Source organism: Oryctolagus cuniculus, chromosome Y (genome assembly GCF_051225735.1).
Source record: "Oryctolagus cuniculus isolate XC-2025 breed Fujian yellow rabbit chromosome Y, ASM5122573v1, whole genome shotgun sequence".
Taxonomy (NCBI): Eukaryota; Metazoa; Chordata; class Mammalia; order Lagomorpha; family Leporidae; genus Oryctolagus; species Oryctolagus cuniculus.
The window spans coordinates 7,627,909-7,652,212 of record NC_142889.1 but is presented as its reverse complement, the minus strand read 5'-3'; the positions used below and the strand labels follow the sequence as shown (position 1 = coordinate 7,652,212).

The 24,304-nt window shown below is 38.1% G+C and overlaps 1 protein-coding gene across 7 annotated transcripts in view; it reads right to left on the bottom strand.

The window, feature by feature from the left end:
• Positions 1-24,304, bottom strand: part of LOC149119192 (ubiquitin carboxyl-terminal hydrolase 9X-like) — a 158,621-nt gene that overhangs the window by 3,070 nt on the left and 131,247 nt on the right. For 5 of the 7 annotated variants that reach the window (XM_089324988.1, XM_089324987.1, XM_089324989.1 and 2 more), the window contains 12 exons: positions 21,367-21,540; positions 15,241-15,382; positions 11,376-12,126; positions 9,940-10,063; positions 9,016-9,241; positions 8,314-8,443; positions 5,782-5,967; positions 5,216-5,436; positions 5,047-5,135; positions 2,278-2,434; positions 1,907-2,119; positions 1,299-1,394 (listed from right to left, as the gene is read on the bottom strand). In XM_089324988.1, coding sequence (XP_089181114.1) covers positions 1,299-1,394; positions 1,907-2,119; positions 2,278-2,434; positions 5,047-5,135; positions 5,216-5,436; positions 5,782-5,967; positions 8,314-8,443; positions 9,016-9,241; positions 9,940-10,063; positions 11,376-12,126; positions 15,241-15,382; positions 21,367-21,540 — 2,509 coding nt within the window. The remainder of the gene's footprint in view (positions 1-1,298; positions 1,395-1,906; positions 2,120-2,277; positions 2,435-5,046; positions 5,136-5,215; positions 5,437-5,781; positions 5,968-8,313; positions 8,444-9,015; positions 9,242-9,939; positions 10,064-11,375; positions 12,127-15,240; positions 15,383-21,366; positions 21,541-24,304) is intronic. The other 2 variants (XR_016228584.1, XR_016228585.1) reach the window with 2 other exon arrangements.

Below are 24,304 nucleotides of genomic sequence, written 5' to 3'. Positions count from 1 at the left end.
AGGGCCCAAGCACCTGGGCCATCCTCCACTGCACTCCCTGGCCATAGCAGAGAGTTGGCCTGGAAGAGGGGCAACCGGGTCAGAATCCGGCGCCCCGACCGGGACTAGAACCCGGTGTGCCGGCGCCGCAAGGTGGAGGATTAGCCTATTGAGCCACGGCGCCGGCCTATAAGACATACTAAATTTAAGAACAACAGCCTGAAGAGAATGGAACTGGTTACTGAATTGTGGCTTAACTTTTAAGGTAATTTTTCTAGAATCTTTCCCTCCAAATACTTATTTTCAAAAGAAAAGTTCTCATGAAGTTTCTTCTCTATGTTATTTTTGTCATTCTGTATCCCCTTTGCCACAATAAACCACCTACTGATTTCTAAAAGCATTTTTATTAAGAAGTCTTTTTTTTTTTAAGATTTATTTATTTATTTAGAAGGCAGACTGATCTGAGATGGAGAGATATAGACAGAAATGTTCCATCTCACCAGATGGCCACAACTATTTGGCCATGCCAAACTCAGGAGCCTATAACTACATCTGTGTCTCCCACATGGGAGGCAATAACAGGCAAAAAACTAGGGAATTTGACTGGAAGTACAGCAGCAGGGACTCAATAGGCACTCCAATATGGTAGGCTGCATTGTAGGGAGTGGCTAAACTTGTTGTATCAACCACAATGCTGGTCTCCAAAATAGTTTTAAAAGTGGGCAGTTAGCCTAGTGGTTAAGAAAACCCAATCCCACTTCAAAGTGCCTGGGTTCTAATCTCAACTCTGGTTCTTAATTACAGCTTGTAGCCAATGTTAATTTTAGGAGGCAGAAGGTAATGGCACAGGTGTTTTGGTTCCTTACATCAAAGGAGACCTAAATCACGTTTCTGGCTTTGTGGTTATGTGCAAAGTTAAAGAGGGTAGGAACTCTATTTGTCTTTCTGTATCTGTTTCTCTTCTCCTTCCTTTCTCTGTTACTGTCACTGAATTTTAGACTAAGTAATCAAGTTACTTTTGCTTCACATTTCTCCAAAATATGACTCATTTTACATTGATAAGAAATACCACTCAATTTTATTAAGTAACACCCGGTAGGTGCCTAGTTAATAGGGAAAATACCACAGGGGTAAGATGAAAAATCTTTCAGTATGATACAGTCCAAACATTCTTCTTTTGAGCTTGGCACAAAGCTGTTCTAGATAGTTTATTATTATTCAGTCTGGGCTGTCAGGCAACTTTAAGAAAAAAACAAAATGTACTTTAAATAAAGCATAAAAATTGGTTTGAGATAAAATTTTAAATAATTCCTTCTTACCTGCTGATATTGAGATCCAGATACACGGAGATACAAAGAGGTATCTTCTGGTGGAGAGGTTTCATGCTCATCTGGGGCATCTTGGTCATCTGGCTCCTAATTTTAAAGATTTGCAGACAAAAAATTTGGCTTTCACAATCCTTAGAGCTTTTGCTGGGCTTGATGTATTTTAGTTATTAAATATTTCTATTATTTATGATTTATATTTTAGTAAAAGTAAAAAAAGAAAAAGATATCTATGATTATCTGAAAAGGTAAAGTCACACTTTTCTTAAGCAGAAAAAAATAATATGGCTATAAAAGTAACTCCAGATTTATTTTTAATCTCTTTTAAGATAAATTAAAAAAATTCACAATGCTGACTTCAACATCTTTCATTTACTACAGATAAAATAATTCAGAGAAAAAATTATTTTTTCAGATACATGATTTTTAGGCAATTTGTTTCCAAAAGCAAACTCTATTAAAAATAAGTATCTATGCTAACTGATGAAATAACAAAACTGCAACACACACTATCTAACAAATATTGGCCTACAACATAAGAATTTACTTTTATCTCTACCATTTCTATCTGCTGTCAATTGTAACTTTAAATTCTTTTTTACCTCCTCTGGACAGAGTTCACAAGCTTTTGCAAGTGTCATCCTAGCACTATGTGATCTTTCTAAAAAATAACCATTTGATGTTTCATTGCTTTGTACTGGAGGAGACCAATTATGGTATGTGTACTGTGGATTCCCAAGATAGGGTCTTCTTTCCAGTTCATCTCCAAGCCATTCTACAGCCCAGGTCCACTTTCTCTTAAGATCTCCATTACCCTTGAAAATACAATAAAATTATATATGTAAAGAACTTGCGAATAATTTTCAATGTCAATTAGAATGTCAACTTTAAATTTTCATTCATTTTTCTTTAAAGTAGTCCTAAATTCAGATTCAGAATTGTGTAAAACTGTCATGGAAGAAAACATTCTTACCTGTAAAATCTGGTAAGCAACAGTACAATTGTTAAATAAAGCTACCATGCACTTTATACATTGATATGCTCTTTTTTGATAGTGATTCTTAGAGTGCTGGATTGTGTCAAACAGTCCATCTCGGTCATCTGGTATTCCTTTAAGTGCATTATGAATTCTAAGAAATAACCAGATATAAAAAATTTTGTTAAAGTACAGTATTAGCTAACATCTGATATGTTTCTATGCATAATTAATTTCAGAGATAATTTCTTTTATTTGGTAGTGTTAGCAAATGCATTTGACAGATGAGACAAGGTACACAGAGGTTAAATAGTCTGCCAATATTACAGAGATAAAGTTGGGGAGCTGGCTAGCAAAGTGACTTAAAGTGTCTAGGTTTTTAACAAGTTACCAATACAAATTACTTTTGTTATACTAAATGTAAGTGCCTTACAAAAAGTGAGTTAAGGACAATGATGTTGTGTTATTTTTATTGGAATTAACTACAAGATTGTTTAGTTTAGTTAATTTGCTTCTAATTAGCTCATTTTGGTAAGATTTTATTTTACTTTTATTTAAAATTGTAAATTTAGGATCCAGGGACTACAAAAAAGTGATATAATTTGGCAGTAAAAAATTTGAATTCTAAAAGCAAGAATACATACATGACACACAGAACAACTTTGGCCATGACTGACAAAATATTCTATATAGCCAATTGCATTTTATCTTATGGAATATCATTAGAAACCAATTGATAGCAAGTGGTTTTGTTTGCCCCATAGGAATAAAAATTATTTGGAAAATACAATTTAAAAAGGTCCATTCATTTCTGACAAAAATCATACCTGTAAGATTTTTGCTTCTTACAATATTGACAGTATATATTTTATTATTTAGTTTCAATTATAATGAAAAGATTTTCAATACTTTTCCCATATCACCACTAGCATGTTGCCTAGAATAGTTAGTAGTATCATAAAGTGCATGTTTTCGTATCTACTGGACACTATTTATTAAATAATATTCATTATATAAAATATTTCAAGCTTTGGCTTAAAATGACAGTGTTTTACTAATTGTGTACAGTAAATCCAATACTGTCCACATTAATCCAATATTTATCCCTGTGTTATTATTTTCTAAAGATGAAACAATAGCACAGGGCATGATTAATTTATTGAAATATTGAAAGTCACAAACTATATAATATATGCCTACAAAGAGTTTTTAAAAACATGATTTCATTAAAATATGCTATTTAAAAAATCAGCAAATTTCAAAATACCAACTGAAATGCACACTGAATGACTATAGGTTTTGTTTCATAGCATTTGGCTTTTATTTAAATGGTTTATTAATTTTTTGAATGTGTTAGAGAGAGAGGATATTTATTTATATATAACAGAGAGAGAGAGAGAAATCGATCTTTCATCTGCTATTTCACTTCCCAGATGGCTGCAATCGCCAGGTGTGAGACATACTGAAGCCAGGAGCCAGGAGCTTCACTCTGCTCTCCAACACGGGTGGCAGGGACCCAGACTTGGGTCACATTCTGCTGGTTTCCCAGTTGGGATTGGAACTGGTGCCCATATGTGATCCTGGCATCTCTGGCAGTGGCTTAGTTCATTATGCTACAATGCTGCCTCCTATACATCATTTTCAAACTGATTTTTACTGCAGACTACATAGGCCTGTGAGTAGGATAACATCAATACTAAAATTACTACTCTGATTTCTCATATAAGGACAGTCGGCTAGGGATTACTTATAAATAAAAAACATATCTAACATAATTAACTGTAAAACACACACACTTGAAATAATAAAAGCAGTTAAATAGCTACCAAAAGTCTATGTATACTGGCTGGCGCCGCGGCTCACTAGGCTAATCCTCTGCCTGTGGTGTTGGACCCCGGGTTCTAGTCCCGATTGGGGCACCTGATTCTGTTTCGGTTGCTCCTCTTGCAGTCTAGCTCTCTGCTGTGGCCCAGGAAGGCAGGGGAGGAGGGCCCAAGTGCTTGGGCCCTGTACCTGCATGGAAGAAACAGGGGGAAGCACCTGGCTCCTGGCTTCAGATCGGCACAGTGCGCCAGCCATTTGTGGGGTGAACCAATGGAAGGAAGACCTTTCTCTCTGTCTGTCTCTCTTACTGCCTAACTCTGCCTATCAAAAAAAAAAAAAAAAAGTCTACATTTCTTTAAAGAGTAAAATAAACATTCAATGGATGGGAAAACTAGTACTAAGTATGAATCTGGGGCACTGATAAAAAAGAAATACAAATAAAATAAAGTTACAAAATTGTGATTTCATGTATTTTTTTTTTTTTGACAGGCAGAGTGGACAGTGAGAGAGAGACAGAGAGAAAGGTCTTCCTTTTGCCGTTGGTTCACTTTCCAATGGCCACTGCGGCCAGCGCACTGCGCTGATCCAATGGCAGGAGCCAGGTACTTATCCTGGTCTCCCATGGGGTGCAGGGCCCAAGCACTTGGGCCATCCTCCACTGCACTTCCTGGCCATAGCAGAGGGCTGGCCTGGAAGAGGGGCAACTGGGACAGAATCCGGCGCCCTGACTGGGACTAGAACCCGGTGTGCCGGCGCCATAAGGCGGAGGATTAGCCTAGTGAGCTGTGGCACCGGCCTGATTTCATGTAATTTTATGTTGCGTTTTAAAATACATAGACGATTAAAAAGAGCTCAAAAAGGTTTTAGTATTTTTTGGCTACCAAGAGTTAATTTTAAGAACTTGAGAAATTGTTAATTATGCTAGTAGCAAAGAATATTCACCTGTGAGTCTGCCAGGAATCCTCAATCAGTAAAATTTGCAAAAGTAGACCCAAATATGGCTGAAGTTCATAGGTGTATGAATATGCAACCTAAAAATAGGTAAAACAGTAAATTACTTACTTGAAGGAATAATGAAACAAATATAGATTTACGAATACTTTTCTTTAACCTGCCACAGAAGTTCACTGAGGACAGTAGATGAGAACTGAGGATTCTCCCAGCAGCAGAAACGAAGTAACTTGATGGTTTCCTCAGAGTTACTATAGTCTTCAATAATTTTCTTCACATAAGTTGTTCTCACAAATAGAATGTCTGCCACATTCTGCTGAATTGGCATTATAGGTTGTGATAAGTTAGGGTCACCAAAAGGATTAGGAAGAGGGGGATTACCTAGAACAGATTTGTCATTAATGAAATGCCAATAACAGATCTACTTTTCTTACATCAAAAAATAAATTCTCATTTTAAATTACATTTCTTTGGTACAATAAAAAATTTACTAAATGAATAGAGATTCAAGGATGATAAAATACCAAAATTAATGCAGAAACTGAAGAATTGAAGACATTCAAAATTCTTAAAGAAAGTATTTTCTAAATAAGGTAAAATATTTCAGAAGCATAGGCCTTCAGATTCTTTCTTCATTTTTATAAATGTTCAAAATTACTTCAAAATTATCACATAGACCTACTATTATTGAAAAATTACTGTAAAGAAGCTAACATTCTACTTTACCATTGACTGAAGATTGCATTCTTGATGAGACATTGCAACAGCGGATCAACTGTGACACCACTGAATATAATTTGCCTAATTCAGCATACTGATACTTGATTGGAGGACCTGGTCCTTCATCTAAAGACACAAGCATAAAAGTAGCAGGTACACTCAACTTCAAAAGCTGTGTCTTTTCTGCCATGCCTAAAAAAAAAAAGAGAGGGAATAGTAACAGTAAGAATAAGTGTAAGAAAGGATGAATAGTGTTGTAATAATAAAAAACTAATTAGAACAGAGCATTAATCTTTTAATTACAAATTCATCTCCCTTGATCAGAACAGTTAAGAAGAATGAAGATAGAATGAAGGCAGAACAGTTTATTACTAATTTAGTTAAATAAGATTAAGTACTGCAACTCTGAAATAATAATTCATGCCTCTGGCATATTTTATTATTTTTTTAAAAGATTTTATTTATTTATTCAAAAGTCAGAGAGTTACACAGAGAGAAGAGAAATAAGAGAGAGAGAGAGAGAGTCTTCCAGGTCTCCCACATGTGTGCAGGGTTCCAAGGACCTGGGGCATCTTCTACTGCTTTCCCAGGCCAAAGCAGAGAGCTGGATCAGAAGAGGAGCAGCTAGGACTAGAACTGGCACCCATATGGGATGCCAGAGCTTCAGGCCAGGGTGTTAACCAGCTGCACTATAGTGCCGGTCCGTGGCTTAATATTTTACATGTGCCCCTAAGGGAAATGTACACTCTCTTATGACTCAGGAAAGTCTCATTATAATTCAGTAAGATAGAAGCTAAATTAAAGATAAATAAAAACTATTTAAAAAATTTCTAATGTTTTTTTACTTTATGTAGATAAAACTTTTGGAAGACAAAAACCTATTTTTGTTATTTGTGTTTTTCTCATTTTTCCACCTCTACGCCTTTTTCAATTTTCTTGGCTACTTAAGTACGCCCCCTCCTTGGAAGTTTTTCCTCTTGGATTCCCTTTTTCATTTTTTAAAATTTTTTTCCTGGCTTCACCTTTGACTTATGGATTCTCCTATCTATCTCTTTAAATTATTTCACTAGTTTCCACTCCCTTTAAGTGACCTGTTTTTTTTTTCTGATGAAATCTAAGGTAAAGAATATATTCATTTAGATGATTCAAAGTCCAGGACATAAACATCTCACTAATATTGACTTATTATGCTGTTAAAATATTATCTGCCCAGATAGTGCTTTTTTTTCCTTTAAATTTATTTTTTTGAAAGGTAGAGTTACAGAGAGAGGAACGGAGAAAAAGTGTGAGAGATGTTCCATCTGTTGGCTAATTCCCAAATGGCCACATGAGCTGGGGCTGGACCAGGCCAAAGTCAGGAGCTAGGAGCTCTTCCAGGTCTCCAACATGGGTGCAGGAACCCAAGCTACTTAGGCCACTAGCAGGGGGCTGGATCAGAAGTGGATCATCTGGGACCTGAACCAGGGCCCATATGGATGGCTGAATTGCAGGCCGTTGCCTTAATCTGCTACACCACAACATAATTCCAACAGTGCTCCTGCTAGGTTTCTTCTCTCAATAAGTGACACCATTACTGTTGATTCATCAAGCATTGTTTAAACAAAAATTACTTATAACTGATTAATAAAACTAAGGACCACAATTATTTGGGATCCTTTACAAAATATGGCCTAGACATCAGTATTTTTCAAAAAGCACCACTAAAGAGATAAAAACCTGAATCAGTGTTCGATTTGACAATACTGTCAGAGAAACAAAGGTAAGAGTTTAACTTATAGTTCAAGATGGGCAGTATCACTAAAAAGTTAAAACAAAATATTATTCAGCATAGGGTTAAAATTACGTGTATAGGCCGGCGCCGGGGCTCACTAGGCTAATCCTCCGTCTAGCGGCGCCGGCACACCGGGTTCTAGTCCCGGTCGGGGCGCCGGATTCTGTCCCGGTTGCCCCTCTTCCAGGCCAGCCCTCTGCTGTGGCCAGGGAGTGCAGTGGAGGATGGCCCAGGTGCTTGGGTCCTGCACCCCATGGGAGACCAGGAAAAGCACCTGGCTCCTGGCTCCTGCCATCGGATCAGCGCGGTGCACCGGCCGCAGCGCCAGCAGCGGTGGCCATAGGAGGGTGAACCAACAGCAAAGGAAGACCTTTCTCTCTGTCTCTCTCTCTCACTGTCCACTCTGCCTGTCAAAAAAAAAAAAAATTACGTGTATAAAGTTAACTGAAATAATCTTAGTGAAAAATAAGAATGGAAATAGGAGAGGGAGAAGGAAGATGGTTGGAGTGTGGGTGGGAGACAGGTAGGGTTGGAAGTATCACCGTGTTCCTAAAGTTGTAATTATGAAATGCATGAAGTACGCATAACTAAATAAATGGTTTCTGGAAAAAAAGTAAAGAAAAGAAAAAGGAAAAAAAACCCAAAATTTTCAGTAACTGTTAAGGACTTGAAAATGAAATATTGTTTCTATTTGTGTGTCTCAGAACTTGATTAAATTGGTTTCATTTGATTTATAATTATGAAAAGTAATTATGTTAATTCCTTACCTAAATTGGCATACATTACAAACAAATTGAAATACTGCTGCAAATGACGTCCATTTTCTGAAACTTCCCTTCTCAAAAGATTTAGCACTGCTCTTAGTAAATGATCACTCAAACTCAAGTTATCATATATCTGTGAAAATAAATATTGGTTATACTGCCAGCAGTAACATGTAGAAGCAGCATAATGCTATTTACATAAAAACAGTCTTGGGTCATGTCTACCAGAACGGCAAAATTTTTAAGAAAGAAATGATTAAATATAGTGTTCTTTATGAAAGAGACTAAACTGTGGCAACCTTCATTGTAAATTCTTTAAACTATTGCAATTAAAAACCTACCAATTAGCTTGTCATGAGATCAAGTTATTTAACAAACGCTTAAGGTAGCCATTATAAAATTAAATCAAGCATAAAATAATCTGCAGATTTACTACGTTCTGAATATATTTATTAAACACACTGAAACTCTTAACAGACCAGAGATTCCCCTCATTTATCAATGCACACCAAAATTATTATTTTCAAATAATTTTGACATTGTAAGCGTAATACAAAATATTAAATTACACATAATTAAGTTAAAAATACACATATTTGTATGGGTTTTCATTGCAAAGAGGCACTGGTTAGCTGATGTGAACTTGCAGAATAGAATTTATCATATTATAAATATTTAGTTATTAAAGACAAACTACAGCATTACCTGAGTACAATGTCCTGGATATGCAAAAGGTGAAGGACAAGACCCATCTTGCAAGGAAAAATGTGCGATAAATACTATAAGCTTTGCAAATGCACCCCTCACTTCTGCACTAGGGCACTCCAAAAGGTATTCAGAGAAACGATTTGACACATTAAAAAGTACATTATGTGCAAACCAAAAGCGCACATTCTTGCTGTGACGGAGAAGAATACATAGGGCATCATACCTACAATAGAACCAGATATATCAATTTTTATTACTGTACTTGTTTTGATTGCTTTCGGGAAGAGAAAGGTATATTAAAATGTCATCTGGGGGCTGGCTTTGTGGTATAGCAGGTAAAGACACTGCCTGGAAAGCTGTCATCCTATACAGAAGCTCCACTTCTGATCTAGCTCCTTACTGATGGCCTGGAAAAAGTGGCTAGAGGATGGCCTAAATGGCTGGGCCTCTGCCACCCACACCAAACACCTGAAAGAAGCTCCTGGCTCTGGCCAGGCCCAGCTCCAGTTGTTGTGGCCATCTGGGCTATGAGCCAGTGGATGGAAATCTCTGTCTAACGTTGTCTCTGTAACTCTGATTTTAAAATAAATAAATGTTTTTTAAAAAAGTCATCTGAATTCAATGAATAATAACAGATTATTTTAAAACTTTTTAACTATAAATTATGTGAGAATTTAATCTAAGAAAGATAAAGCCTAATACTTTCAAAATTAAATAAACTAGATATGACCCTGAATTTTTAATAAAAGTTGGTCACATTTAGATTAAGTAATTTAATTTTAGTAAGATCTTTCTCACCAATACTAGTGATACATTAATCACAAATTTGAAATTTTAAAATATTAAGGTTATAAAAATAACAAACCTATATAATAAATAATCAAACCAACTATAACATAAATGCAACCCAGAGACACATACCAGTCACTGGCAGGGCCACGGACAATTTTCTTTGTGTGAAATCCAGTAGTAAACAGGAATCTAGCAGCAAGTTGAATACTAATCATAGTGATTTCTTCCGCTTCAGGCAATAAGTGATCTCGTCCTTAAAACAAGAAATACAGAAACATTTTTATTTTCAAAACCTATACTAAAAAATATCCGAGACAGTGTGGTGGTATAGCAGATACAGCTGCGGCTTATAATACCAGAAGATCACACTGCCAGGTTCAGTCTTGGCTGCTCAGCTTCTGGATCAGCTTCCTGCTAATGTGCCTGGGAACACCCTGGAAGATGAGACAAATGTTTGGGTCCCTGCCACTGATATGAGGAGTCTAGGATGGAGTTTTTAAGCTTTGGAATGGCTGTGGTGACCATCTGTGGAGTGAATTCTGCCAATCTACCTTCTAAATGAATAAATAAACAAAAATCTTTACCTAGGTAAACAATGCTTAGTGAATATTAGCATCTCGCTAAGCCAAGTTTCAAACTAATTTTTGAGTTGAAAAAATTGTTATCATAAATCAAAGATCTTCTGTCTTTCCAAATGCTAAGGCCCACTATTCAAAATGGATGTCTTAAGTTTTCTACTTTAAAACAACTAAACCAGGAGCAGGTAATTAGCCCAGCAATTAAGATGCTTGTGGAATGCCTGGGCTTGATTTCTCACTCCAGCTTCCTACCAATATAGGCCCTGGAAGTCAGTGGTGATAGCTCAAATGTCATGGTCTCTGCCCATTTTACAGACCTGGACTGTGATCCTGGCCCCTGCCTGTCTTCAAGACTGGAGACAGCAGCATTCAGGGAGTAGAACAGTGCATGGGAACTCTGTTTCTTGCCTTCTGCATATTTCTGTCCCTCAGATATAATGACACAGATAAGTAGACAAATAAATAATGACATAAAATGGTGACACACTTAGGGGCCGGCGCTGTGGCGCAACGGGTTAGTGCCCTGGCCTGCGGTGCCAGCATCCCATATGGGCGCCGGTTCGAGATCCGGCTGCTCCACTTCCCATCCAGCTCTCTGCCTGTGGCCTGGGAAAGCAGTGGAGGATGGCCCAAGTCCTTGGGCCCCTGCACCCATGTGGGAGACCTGGAGGAAGCTCCTGGCTTCGGACTGGTGCAGCTCTGGCCATTGCGACCAATTGGGGAGTGAGCCAGCAGATGGAAGACCTCTCTCTCTCTCTCTCTCTCTTTGCCTCTCCTCTCTCTATAACTCTGACTTTCAAATAAATACATCTTTATAAAAAAAATGGTGACACACTTAAAGAAATTATGTCTATTAATTTTATATGACAAAAAAATCAAGAAAATTGAAGAAAAAGATGAAACGTTTTCGTTTTCATACATTGTCAGAAACTCTACAAGTGAAGTAAGAATACTCTATCAATGAGAAGTTACTTTCCACAAACTTACCTGGAGCAGGAGTTAAGTAAACACTATTACACATAAGCAGTTTTTTCACAAACTGAAAATATTCTAAACTGTATTGCATTCGATTATGCATGAATTGCACATTTTGTTTCCGTACACTTCTCTCAATAGCTGGAGACATAATAATCTGATAGGGTCTTCTGACAGACAGCTGTGATATATATCTTCTCATCTTAGCATCTTCATCTATTGTGTCCATTCTTTCATAAAAAAGTATATAAGCATTCCACCATCTTTTCTGTCGCCTGTATGACATGCGCTTCATCATATGATCAAATACTTCGCCCATGTACTCTCCACCAAAACACTGATTTTTCATTTCTTCATCATCATCCATTTTGCATTCTGTTACATCTCCATCATCAAATTTATACCAGCGTTCTCTCTGTGCATCTTTATTGTTTCTCTGAATGATATAAGAATAATAATGTCCACCACTTGCTTGACCACTGTGTACCAGCACACCCACAAGTCTGTATTTTGTGTCTGGTGCTATCTCATTTTCATACTGCTCATTTTGTTTAACTAACTGACTTTCTGGGCTTATGTTATCTCCTTCCAGTTTTGCAACACCTGCAACTGTGTAAGGTTCCATGTCCAGTTCTCGTGGAAATTCAAAATAATCATTGAATTTGATTGCACATTCTCTTTCCCAGTCATAGTCAAATCGTTTCAATTGGATAGCAAGAACAGCAGGTAGTTTTTTAATCAGCAAGCGCTTTACTGTGTCAACCTACAATACATAAAATACAAATGCATGTTATCTTACAACCCAAACACAATAAAAATATAAAGTGAACTTTATAACCAATTGAGACTTAGTTGCAGATTAACAAATGATAACACAATTTTAGTAATTCTCTTATAACTGATTTCTTTCTTTTTTTTTATTTATTTAATTTATTTGAAAGGCAGAGTTACAGAGGAGACACAGACAGAGAAAAATCTTCCATCTGGTTCACTCCCCATATGGCACAGTGACTGGGGCTGGGCCAGGCTGAATCCAGGAGCCAGAGATTTCTTCTGGGTCTTCTGCTTGGATTCAGAAGCTCAAGTACCAGGGCTTTCTCCCGTGCATTAGCAGGGAGCTGAATTGGAAGTAGCAGAGCTGGGACTCGTAACAGCACCGATTAGGGCTGTGGCTTTAATTTGCTGTGCCAGAGGACTGGATTCTGTAACCTACTTAAACAATATTTACCGATATTTTAAACAATATTTATAAAACTATGTAAATATCCTCTCATTCTTCCAAGTTCCAAAATCAGATTTACATGTAAGCAATAGCACTGTTGAATACCTAGCTCCATTTGACCAGATATCTCACTGTTATTTTCCTTCGATGTTTATTTTTTCTTTAAATTTATTTGTATGAAAGGCACTTACAGAGAGGAGAAACACACACATATACACATAAACAGAGAGAAAGAAAATGAGGTGGGGGTAGGGGAGGAAGACAGTTATCTTCCACCAACTGGTTCATGTCCGAGCACCTGGGGGCTGGCCCAGAGTCAGAAGCCAAAAATTCCATTTAGGACTTCCACTCAGATTCAGGGGCCTAAGGAGCTTGATCATCTTTCATTGCTTTCCCAGGTGCTTTAGCAGGGAGCTGGATCCAAAGTGGAGCAGCCATGACTTGAATATGCTAACAGGAAGCTGGAATCACAGCTGGCAGCTTAACTCACTATGACACAGTGCCAGCCCCTTGATACTTTAATGCAACTGAGTTTTCTATGAGTAAACTGAAGAAGTATTTTAAGTAATTTAATAAAGCAGCTAATATTTATGTCACCTAGATATCAATTATAGTGTGTTGTAATCTACATTAACAGATTTAATCCTCTTCTGAAAAAATGTCCTACCTATTGCATTACTTTTAAAGATGTGAATTAAGAATGTCAGAAAGAGAAGAAATTGTTTAAAGTCTCAGAGGCTGTAGATAAGTTACTATAGCTTTACAATTATAATCTAATAAGAGTTTAGGTTAAAATAACAAGAGCAGGCCAGCATCGTGGCACAATAGGCTAATACTCTGCCTGCGGCGCCATCCAGGTAGCTCCTCTTCCTGTTCAGCCTTCTGCTGTGGCTGAGGAGTGCAATGGAGGAATGGCCCAAGTCCTTGGGCCCTGCACCCACATGGGAGACCAGGAGAAGCACCTGGCTCCTGGCTTCGGATCAGTGCAGTGCGCCAGCCGCAGTGGCCATTGAGGGGTGAACCAACAGAAAAGGAAGACCTTTCTCTCTGTCCCTCTCTCTCTCCCTGTCCACTCTGTCAAAACAAACAAACAAACAAACAAACAAACAAACAAACAAAAAACAACAAGAGCCATTTGCAAGGTAAGGGACAAAGAAATACGTATATATTTATATTGTATGGTAACTTCAATGACGTGTTATTTTTTCATCCCATGAATTAAAAATGAGATCTGTTAGTTAAACTGCACGTGTTTGGGAAAGTCTACAATCAAACACAATCAACAAAAACTTCTTGGACTTTAGGAGTAATAAAGAACTAGAGGGCCAGCATTGTGGCTCACTAGGCTAATCCTCTGCCTGCAGCGCCAGCACCCTGGGTTTTAGTCCCAGTTGAGGCACCGGATTCTGTCCCGGTTGCCCCTCTTCCAGTCCAGCTCTCTGCTGTGGCCCAGGAAGGCAATGGAGGATGGCCCAAGTGCATGGGTCCTACACCCACATTGGAGACCAGGAGGAAGCACCTGGCTCCTGGCTTCCGATTGGCACAGTGCCAGTGGTAGCGACCATTTGGGGGGGTGAACCAACGGAAAAGGAAGACCTTACTCTCTGTCTCTCTCTCACTGTCTAACTCTGCCTGTAAAAAAATAAATAAATAAATAAATAAAAAATAAAAAAAGAACTTGAAAGGAAGAATATTTCCTATCATCAACTTTTCTAGTTTCAGGAGTTAAACAGCAATTTACTTTAGAGTAAAGATAGAAAGCTTTTAAACTGCAGGAAGAATGATTTTCCCAAATTATTCATATGGCAAGAACAATCATCAGCAATGTATTATCCCCTGGTATATTTTAATTAGGTGTCATCTTGACTTCCTCTTTGCTATCATTATAACAAAGCTGAAATAGACCAGATGGTAATTTTGAGAATAAGCATGAACAACCATGATACTTTCTAATTCTACTTAATGATTATCTTTTTTAAAAAACAGGTTTACTTGATAAGGCAGAGTTACAGAGGAGAGACAGAGGTAAAGAGAGATATTTTCCATCTGCTGCTTCACTCCTTAAATGGCCAAAACGGGGGCTGGCGCTGTGGTGCAGCAGGTTAAAGCTCTGGTCTGCTGTGTCGGCATCCCATATGAGTGCTGATTCGAGAGTCCTTGCTGCTGCACTGATTCAACTCTCTGCTACAGCCTATGAAAACAGTAGAGGACAGCCCAAGTCCTTGGGCCCCTGCATCAGCAATGGGAGACCTGGAAGAGGTTTCTGGCTCCTGGTTTCGGACCAGCTCAGCTCTGGCTATTGCAGCCATTTGGGGAGTGAACTGGCAGATGGAGGACTTCTCTCTCTCTCTGGCTCTACCTCTCTTACTTGGTCTTTCAAATAAATGAAAAATAAATCTTTATAAATAAATAAATAAATGGCTAAAATGGCTAGGCTGAATCCAAGAGACAGGAACTTCTCTATGTCTCCCACAGAGACAATAAGACCTAAGGACTTGGTCTATCTTCCACTTTTTCCCCAGACTCCTTAGCAGTGAACTAGATTGGAAGTGGAGCAGCTGGGACTGGAATACCATATTGCAAGCGGAAGGCTTTACCACCTTCTCCACAGTGCTGGCCCCCAATGACAACACTTAAAATGCACAGACTGCATACCTTTTTATCACATTTTTCACAACGATATGCATTTGCACCTTCTAATAAATCTCCTTTGATATAATGCTCCAAAGAATCCAAAAGATTTTGATGATTCCTGATATCCACATTCAAAGTTGTGAAAGATTCTTCACATTCATATCTAAAGGAATTATTTAAAAAACAACAGTTGATTCTTAAAGTTTCTGTATACTTAAAGTTGTGAACTTGATGAAAAATATATTTTCAGTATTTATTATATCATTAATCCATGAGTTATCAGTGTTTGTAATGAGTAACTATCCTTTTTGATTCTTTATTTTCTGATACTATATCAGACTCTTTATACACATTAATGCCTATCTTCACCTTCACTGGAAACATGCTAGAGAGTATCTCATTCCTAGCTTACTCTAAAGTTGGGGAATAAATAATAAGCAAAACTGATTCAGTTTACTACATGAGGTGATAATTTGAAGTTGAGTTTATTTGGCCTCACTGTTTCCCGTATTTATCTGTTTAAGTAGTTATTTACATGAAGGTAAAGGTAAAGATTGACCAAATTCTGAAAAAGGCTATTCTAAACTTTGTTAAACTGAATTTTAAAGTGTTTTTAATTTTCTGTTACAGAAGCTTTCTCTATGCACAAGTTAAAAGATCAGCATGATTTTATGCCTCCACTGTTTACTTTAGAGAACTAAATAGTGTGGAAATGAGTTAGCATCTCAAATTATGATTTTTTACATAAAGTCTACTTTCAGAGTTTCTGTCACATGCTAAAAAACTAGCAAATGGTAAGCAGGGTATATTATTTTTAAACCATTAAATGAATTCAAGCAGTACTTGCAGAACAGCTATTATAGAAAATAAATTTATAAATGGCCTATTAAGCCAGCTGCTATATAATCATAAATCAACTCAAAAGAAAAAGACATTTTAAAGATTACCTGTGATTGAAAGATATTCCAAGAAAAACAGTACATTGTAAGAAGTAATGGCCTGTAACAAAAAGCTATGTGATTGGTAAACAGGGATAATTTGACTTCCTCCTTCTCAATTTGTATTCCTTTGATTTATTTTTCTTGCTTAATGGCTCTGGCTAAATTTTCCAGGACTATATTGAATAGCAATGGTGAGAGTAGACATACTTGTCTGCGTCCAGATCTCAGCAGGGATGCATCTAACTTTTATTCAACAAGATGCTGGCTATGGATTTGTCATAGATTGCCTTGACTGTGTTGAGAAATGTTTGTTCTATAAATAATTTTTTTTGACAGGCAGAGTGGACAGTGAGAGAAAGACACAGAGAGAAAGGCCTTCCTTTGCTGTTGGTTCACCCTCCAATGGCCGGCGCGGCCGGCGCGCTGCAGCTGGCGCACCGCGCTGATCCGATGGCAGGAGCCAGGTACTTATCCTGGTCTCCCATGGGGTGCAGGACCCAAGCACTTGGGCCATCCTCCACTGCACTCCCTGGCCACAGCAGAGAGCTGGCCTGGAAGAGGAGCAACCGGGACAGAATCTGGTGCCCCAACCGGGACTAGAACCTGGTGTGCTGGTGCCGCAAGGCGGAGGATTAGCCTAGTGAGCCCCGGCGCCGGCCTTCTATAAATAATTTGCTTAGGGTTTTCATCATGAAAGGGTGTTGTATTTTATTTTTCTGTCTATTGAGATAATCATAAGGTTTTTATTCTTCAGTTTGTTAATGTGGTGTATCACATTGTTACGCAAATATTGAACCATCCCTGCATAACAGGAATAAATTAACTTGGTCTGGGTGAAGATCTTTCTGATGGGTTGTTGGATTCAAATGGCCATTATTTTGCTAAGGATTTCTACATCTATGTTCACTATGGAAATTGGTCTATAGTTCTTTCTTTTTTAATTAATTAATTAATTTTGACAGGCAGAGTGGACAGTGAGAGAGAGAGAGAGACAGAGAGTAAGGTCTTCCTTTTCTGTTGCTTCATCCCCCAATGGCTGCTGCAGCTGGCACTCTGCAGCTGGTGCACTGTGCTGATCTGAGGCCAGGAGCCACGTGCTTCTCCTGGTCTCCCACACAGGTGCAAGGCCCAAGCACTTGGGCCATCCTCCACTGCACTCTTGGGCCACAGCAGAGAGCTGGACTGGAAAAGGAGCAACCAGGAGAGAATCCGGCACCCCGACTGGGAGTAGAACCCAGTGTGCTGGTGCCAAAGGTAGAGGATTAGCCTATTGAGCCACGGCGCCGGCCTGTAGTTCTCTTTCAATATAGTTCTGTAAGTTTTATTCAGAGCTTTTAGGCTAGCAAAAGCAATCAAAGGGATATAAATTGAGAAGGAAGAAATCAAACTGTACTTATTTGCAGATGATATGATTCTATATATAGGTGACCCAAAGTTTAAAAAAAATCAAATATCTTGGAATAAATTTAACCAAGGATGTCTATGATAAGAATTACAGAACATTAAAAAAAGAAACATAAGATAATAAAAATGAAAACATCTTCCATGTTCATGGGTTAGAAGAATCAATATCATCAAAATTTCCATACTTCCAAAAGCAATTTACAAATTCGATGCAATACCAATCAAAATACCAAAGACATTCTTCTCAGATCTAGAAAAAAGTATGGTGAAATTCATATTGAAACACAAGAGAATAGCTAAACCAATCTTAGAGACAACCACATGGCCCAACCATTGGTGTCAAGCTCCACCCCTATCCTAATGGGATTCGCTGCTCCTACTTCCCTGCCCGGCCCATGGGAAAGTTTTAAAAGGACCCATTTCCTGATCTCTGCTCTGTCTCTCTCTCCTTCTTGCTCTTTTCATTCTCTGTCCCTTCCCTCCAGTCTGAGGGGTTTCGCCCAATAAACTCCTTTCCCTTAAAAAAAAAAGTCGGAGCATCACAATACCAGATTTCAAGACGTACTACAGGGCAAGCATAATCAAAACAGCATGGTACTGGTACAGAAACAGATGGATAGACCAATGGAACAGAATAAAACACCAGAAGTCAATCCAAACATCTACAACTAACTTATATTTGGTTGCTCCAATTTCTGGAGCAAGGACAATTTATTCAATAATTAGTGCTGGGATCCCAGTGGAAAGAACAGGCCATCAAAGGAGATACCTTTCTCTGAAGGGAGGAGAGAACTTCCACTTTGACTATGGTCTTGTCTAAATAAGATCAGAGTTTGTGAATTCAAAAGGCTTCCATAGCCTTGGCAACTCATGACAAGAGCCTCAGGTGATTATTGACATCACAACTGTCACAAGTGTCAACTGTTAAATCAACAATGGGAGTACACTTACTCCCCATGTAGGATCTCTGTCCTTAATGTGTTGTACTATGAGAATTAATGGTAAAACTACTACTCAAACAGTACTTTATATTTTGTGTATCTGTGTGGGTGCAAACTGTTGAAATCCTTATTTAGTATATATTAAGTTGATCTTCTGTATATAAAGTTAGTTCAAAACGAATCTTTTTTTTTTTTTTTTTTGACAGGCAGAGTGGACAGTGAGAGAGAGAGACAAAGAGAAAGGTCTTCCTTTTGTCGTTGGTTCACCCTCCAATGGCCGCCACGGCTGGTGCGCTGCAGCCGGCGCACCGCGCAGATCCGAAGCTAGGAGCCAGGTGCTTCTCCTGGTCTCCCATGGAGTGCAGGGCCCAAGTACTTGGGCCATCCTCCACTGCACTCCCTGGCCACAGCAGAGAGCTGGCCTGGAAGAGGGGCAACCGGGATAGAATCTGGTGCCCCGACCGGGACTAGAACCCGGTGTGCCGGCGCTGCAAGGAGGAGGATTAGCCTATTGAGCCGCGGCGCTGGCCCAAAATGAATCTTATTGAAGTATGGGTGGGAGAGGGAGCAGGAGATGGGATAGTCTGTGGGTGGGATGGTGGTTATGGGGGAAAAACTACCATAATCCAAAAGTTGTACTTTTGAAATTATTTTTATTAAATAAAGGTTTTCTAAAAAATAATCTAAGTATAAAGGAAAACTGGGAAAAGATTGAGGAGGAAGAGGGGTGGGAATGTGGGAAGGCAGGATGATGGAAAATAAAATATTTGATATTAAATCAAAAGCTCCCACAATCAACTAAAAACTATGTTCCTCAAGTTATATTTTTGAAACACATGCAAATAAAAAAATAAAACTATGGGACTCATGTAATCCTGTTATTAGCTAACAATATGAGTGTAGTTGGAATGTGCTTTTGAGTTTTGGTATTTTTATTTAGAAGAGCAACACATTAATATTCAACAGTGACTAAATGCTAACAATCAGATACTTTTTATTATATACTATTTCATGCAAAAATTTTCCATACAGACCAAACAATGTGATTAAGTTTCTCTACTAAAAAATGAATAATATACTGGGCTGGCATCATGGCATAGTAGGTAAAGCAGCTGTGTAGTAGTGTCCCCTAAGAGTTGTTCTACTTCTGATCTAGTTCCCTGCTAATATGCTGAGGAAAGCAGCAGAAGATGGTCCAAAACGTTAGCCTTCTCCTACCCAACTGGAAAACCTGGAAAACCTGGAAGAAGCTCCTGGGTGCTGGTTTTGGATCAATTCAGTTCCAGCCACCTGTGGAGTGAACCAGTGGATGAAAGATCTATCTGTCCTTGTCTCTCTCTCTAAATTCTACCTTTCAAATAAATATATGAATCTTTTAAAAAAGAATAGTGTTGTTAACATTATAAAGTTGTTATTTAAGGAATATTACTTTTTCTCAAATTATTCCCTATTGTTGAAAATACCACATTGTAGGCCGGTGCCGCGGCTCACTAGGCTAATCCTCCGCCTTGCGGCACCGGCACACCGGGTTCTAGTCCTGGTCGGGGCACCAGATTCTATCCCGGTTGCCCTTCTTCCAGGCCAGCTCTTTGCTGTGGCACGGAGTGCAGTGGAGGATGGCCCAAGTGCTTGGGCCCTGCACCCCATGGAAGACCAGGGTAAGTACCTGGCTCCTGCCATCGGATCAGCGTGGTGCGCCGACTGCAGCGCGCCGGCCGAGGTGGCCACTGGAGTGTGCACCAACAGCAAAAGACCTTTCTCTCTGTCTACTCTGCCTGTCAAAAAACAAAAAAAAACAAAAAAACAAAAAAAAAAAAGGAAGAAAATACCGCATTGTGCGCTTATTTATATCCAACTGATGTTTATATTTAATGATTGTTGCAGAAAATACCACCGTGATGTAGTATTTTCATGAGAAAAGATTTCCCATCAGCATTACATACCATAAAAAGAGGTTAAGCCTCAAAGTAAGACTTCTGCATGACATGTGATAGGTGCAAACTGTCTATGGATGACATTTTCTGATTTAAAATATTGAGCTATTTATTAGCCATCTTAGGAAATCAATTTCCTTTTTTATTAACTATAAATGGAATATATGATCTTACAAAGTCTTTTTTCCCCAAAATATTAATTTACTTGAAAGAGAGTGGAGAGAGCAAGTGAGGTACTGGGGGAGGATATCCCATCTGTTAGTTCACTGTACAAATGGGGCCAATAGCTGAGGCTGGGCCGAGCTGAATCCAGGAGTCAGAAACTCCATTAAGGTCTTTCATACAGATTACAGGGTTACAAACAGATAGCTCATCATCTGCTGCTTTCCCAGTGTATCAGCAGGGAGCTATATGGGAAGTGGCGTGACATTCTGATAGAGGATGTTGATATTACAGGTAAAGGTTTAACTATGCCTGCCACAAAGCTTATCCCTGATGTATACATTCTTGATAAACATTTTACATGCAAACTTATTTAATATATCCCAAGAATTTCCGAATTAATGGTAATTGGAAAGTAATGGATAGGAAACAATTACTCTAGAGCTACTACTCATCCTCTAAACTTACTTTAAGATATTTCAATTACTATTTTAATTATGATGTAACAGAAAATCATAAAGCAGTAACTGTAAGTTTTTGAAAAATGTGATTTTATGGCTTAGGGTACCACAAAACAAATAATAATACATGAAGTAGAGTAAAAAAAAACCCAGAGAAAAAAACAGAATAAAGGGGTCTGTGTTTGAATATAATTAACTGATTGATAGTACTCTGCTTTCCTGTAAGTACTAGTGAAAATTTTATTTATGCTGTTTAAAAAAAGACTAATAAGAAGTATACAAGAAAAATGTAATTAGTATTTACCTATGTGGGCAGCCTTGGCAAATCTTCTGATCAGCAAAGGAACCTCCTAATACTTTACTTAGTGTTGCAGGATGTCCTAATGCTTTTAAAGCTTCATCTAAACTATCGACCAAAGAATTAAAGAACTCTAAAGCATCATGTTGTTCACGAAGATTAACAGGTTCACCCCAAAGCCTGAGAAAAAGTGGAAGAAAATAAGCAATACAGCCTTAGAATATACTTATATAATACAGAAACAAAAATGATAGCAACATACACTGAGATTTTATTCCTTAAGATGAAATGTGAAATGGACACTATGTATGGAGTTGCAATGAAAACACAAGTGAAGTTCATGATTCTGCAGTATAGAAACTATTGTAAAATTACTGGTGTGACATAGTACCTTCAGGCATTTTCAATGGATAAAATTATGTCATTTACAGGAGTGGAAATTCATGCTTATATGGATAACTAGTTACTATCTTCACATAGTAATTTTACTTAAATTTTGGATGATATAGTGAAAGGAGTATATCCCTTTATTTCATTCAAATGACTGTTCAGAGAAGAGAAAGTTTTGCTTTCTTCAGATTAAACGTGATTTAAGTAATCTGAACAATTACTAAAATCTAGATGAATCAATCATAAGAAAACAATACCAATTGTGTTTACAAAATAAGTAATGTTGCTAAAACACAGACTACCATAAAGCTGAGTCTTCATATAATAATGTACATCAGAGGACAAATTAATGCTTTTTATTTTAGCAATAATAATGGCATCATTTTGAAGGTGCCAGAGAGAGGCATCTACGGTTTTTTGTGGTTAACTTTCAATACCTAAAAAATTTGGTACTGAGACTGGTGCTGTGGCATAGTGGGAATGCTGCCGCCTGCAGTGCTGGCATGCCATGTGGGAACCGCTTTGAAGGATAGTCCAAGTCCTTGGGCCCCGAACCCACATGGGAAACCTATAAGTGGCCTGGCCCAGCCCTGGCCATTGTGGCCATTGTGGAATGAATCAGTGGAAGGAAGAATGCTCTACCTGTCCTTCCCTCTCTCTGTAACTGTGCCTTTCAAATGAATAAAATGAATTAATGAAAACTAAAACTAAAAATATTTGATATTAAACCAAAAGCTACCATAATAAAGATACCAAATCATCCATTAAAACTCCCCAATATTTAGTAATGCTAATATTTCAGTCCCCCTTCCACTATTACAAATTTCTGGCAATCTTTTATTATTCTCTATCAGTTTCTGATAACATTTCTAGAATGTCACACAGACGAAACTAGACAGATCTAGTTTTTTTTTTAACCTCTGTTTTTTGCTGTGGTAAAATATGCAAAAGATTAACACTATTTTACTTTCCCCCTTTTTTTCAGAGATTCAGTAAGGAAAAATACAAATGGTAAGAATAAAACACAAGTGCAACTTAAAAGGGAGAGGAATGCAGAACAGGATTCCTTATAAAATAATCAAGAGACCAATGAATTTCTACTCAATACATATCAATAGTATAATTTCACAAATATTGGAGGAAAATTCTGTGCAATTGTGAAAGGGTAAAAACAGTCATATTGGGTTTCATAGAGATTTACGTAGAAATACATAGTGCTTGAGTCACAGGTAGAATATTTACTAAAGTTTAAAGAGGTCATCAGTGCACTAGAATGTGCCTATTCATCTTTTGAAAAACTAATTTTATTGTAATACACGTAACATAAAATTTAATATTCTAAATTATCTTTATGTGTAAAATTCAGTACTATTTAAGTGCATTCATTTTGGGATACATCCATCACCATGATCTAAAGAAATGTTTTTCATTTACAAACTCATTTGAAACAACAACTTTCACAAACTTCCCACTCACAAGCCCCTTTAAATTACCACTGTAGTTTCTGTCTCTTGATAATTCATGTAGCTGAAACAAGGGAATCACTATTTCACTTAGCAAAAGGTCTTTAAGATTATTTTGTAACATACTACAGAATTTCCTTCAATACTGAACAATATTTCATGGTTTACCCAGTTCACTGTTGATGGACATCTGGGCTCTTTGCATTTTAGCTAAGTTGAATGTTCACTCTGAACTTGGTGTGCCTGCTTTGACATTTCTTTCAATTCTTTTGGGTCTATACGCAGAAGTGGAACTTCTATCTTTAAATTTTTTACAAACTGCTATGATATTTTCTACAGTGGCAGTACCAATTTTCCCACATTCCCACTGTTAACTTTTTGTTTTAATAGTGGACATCCATTTTTTTTTAAAGATTTGTTAATTTGAGAGGTAGAGTTAGAACAGAAAAGTCTTTCACCTGCTGGTGCACTCCACAAACGGCCACAAAGGCTAGAGCTGGGATAAGGATACAAGGCCAGGAGCTTTTTCAAGTCTTTATCAGTGCAGGGATCCATAGACTTGGGCCGACTTCTACTGCTTTCTCAGGCTATAGCAGAGAGCGGGACTGGAAAAAGAGCAGCAAGTACCCATATGGGATACTAGCTAGCATTGCACTTGGAGGCTTAGCCTACTGCATTACAGTGCCAGCCCCAACAGTGGTCATCTTAATGGGTGTGAAGAGGTATTCTGGTGCCTTTTCTTGCACTTTCTTAAAAAAATATTTAGGAGTATATGTGTTATGGCGCAGTGACACAATAGCCTGCAGCACCGGAATCCCATATGGGCACCAAATTTGAGTCTCAGCTGCTTCACTTCCCATCCACCTCTGTGCCGATGAGCCCAGAATGCAGTGGAGGATGGCACAAATTCTTGGGCCCACACACCTATGTGGGGTGAACTGGAGGAAGCTCATGGCTCCTGGCTTTGGTCTGGCCTATCTTGGTCATTGTGGCCACTTGGGGAGTAAACCAGATGAAACCTCTCTCTCTGAATCTCCTCCTTATTTTCTTTCAAATGAATTTTCTAAAAAAATTATTTAGAAGGCAGAGTG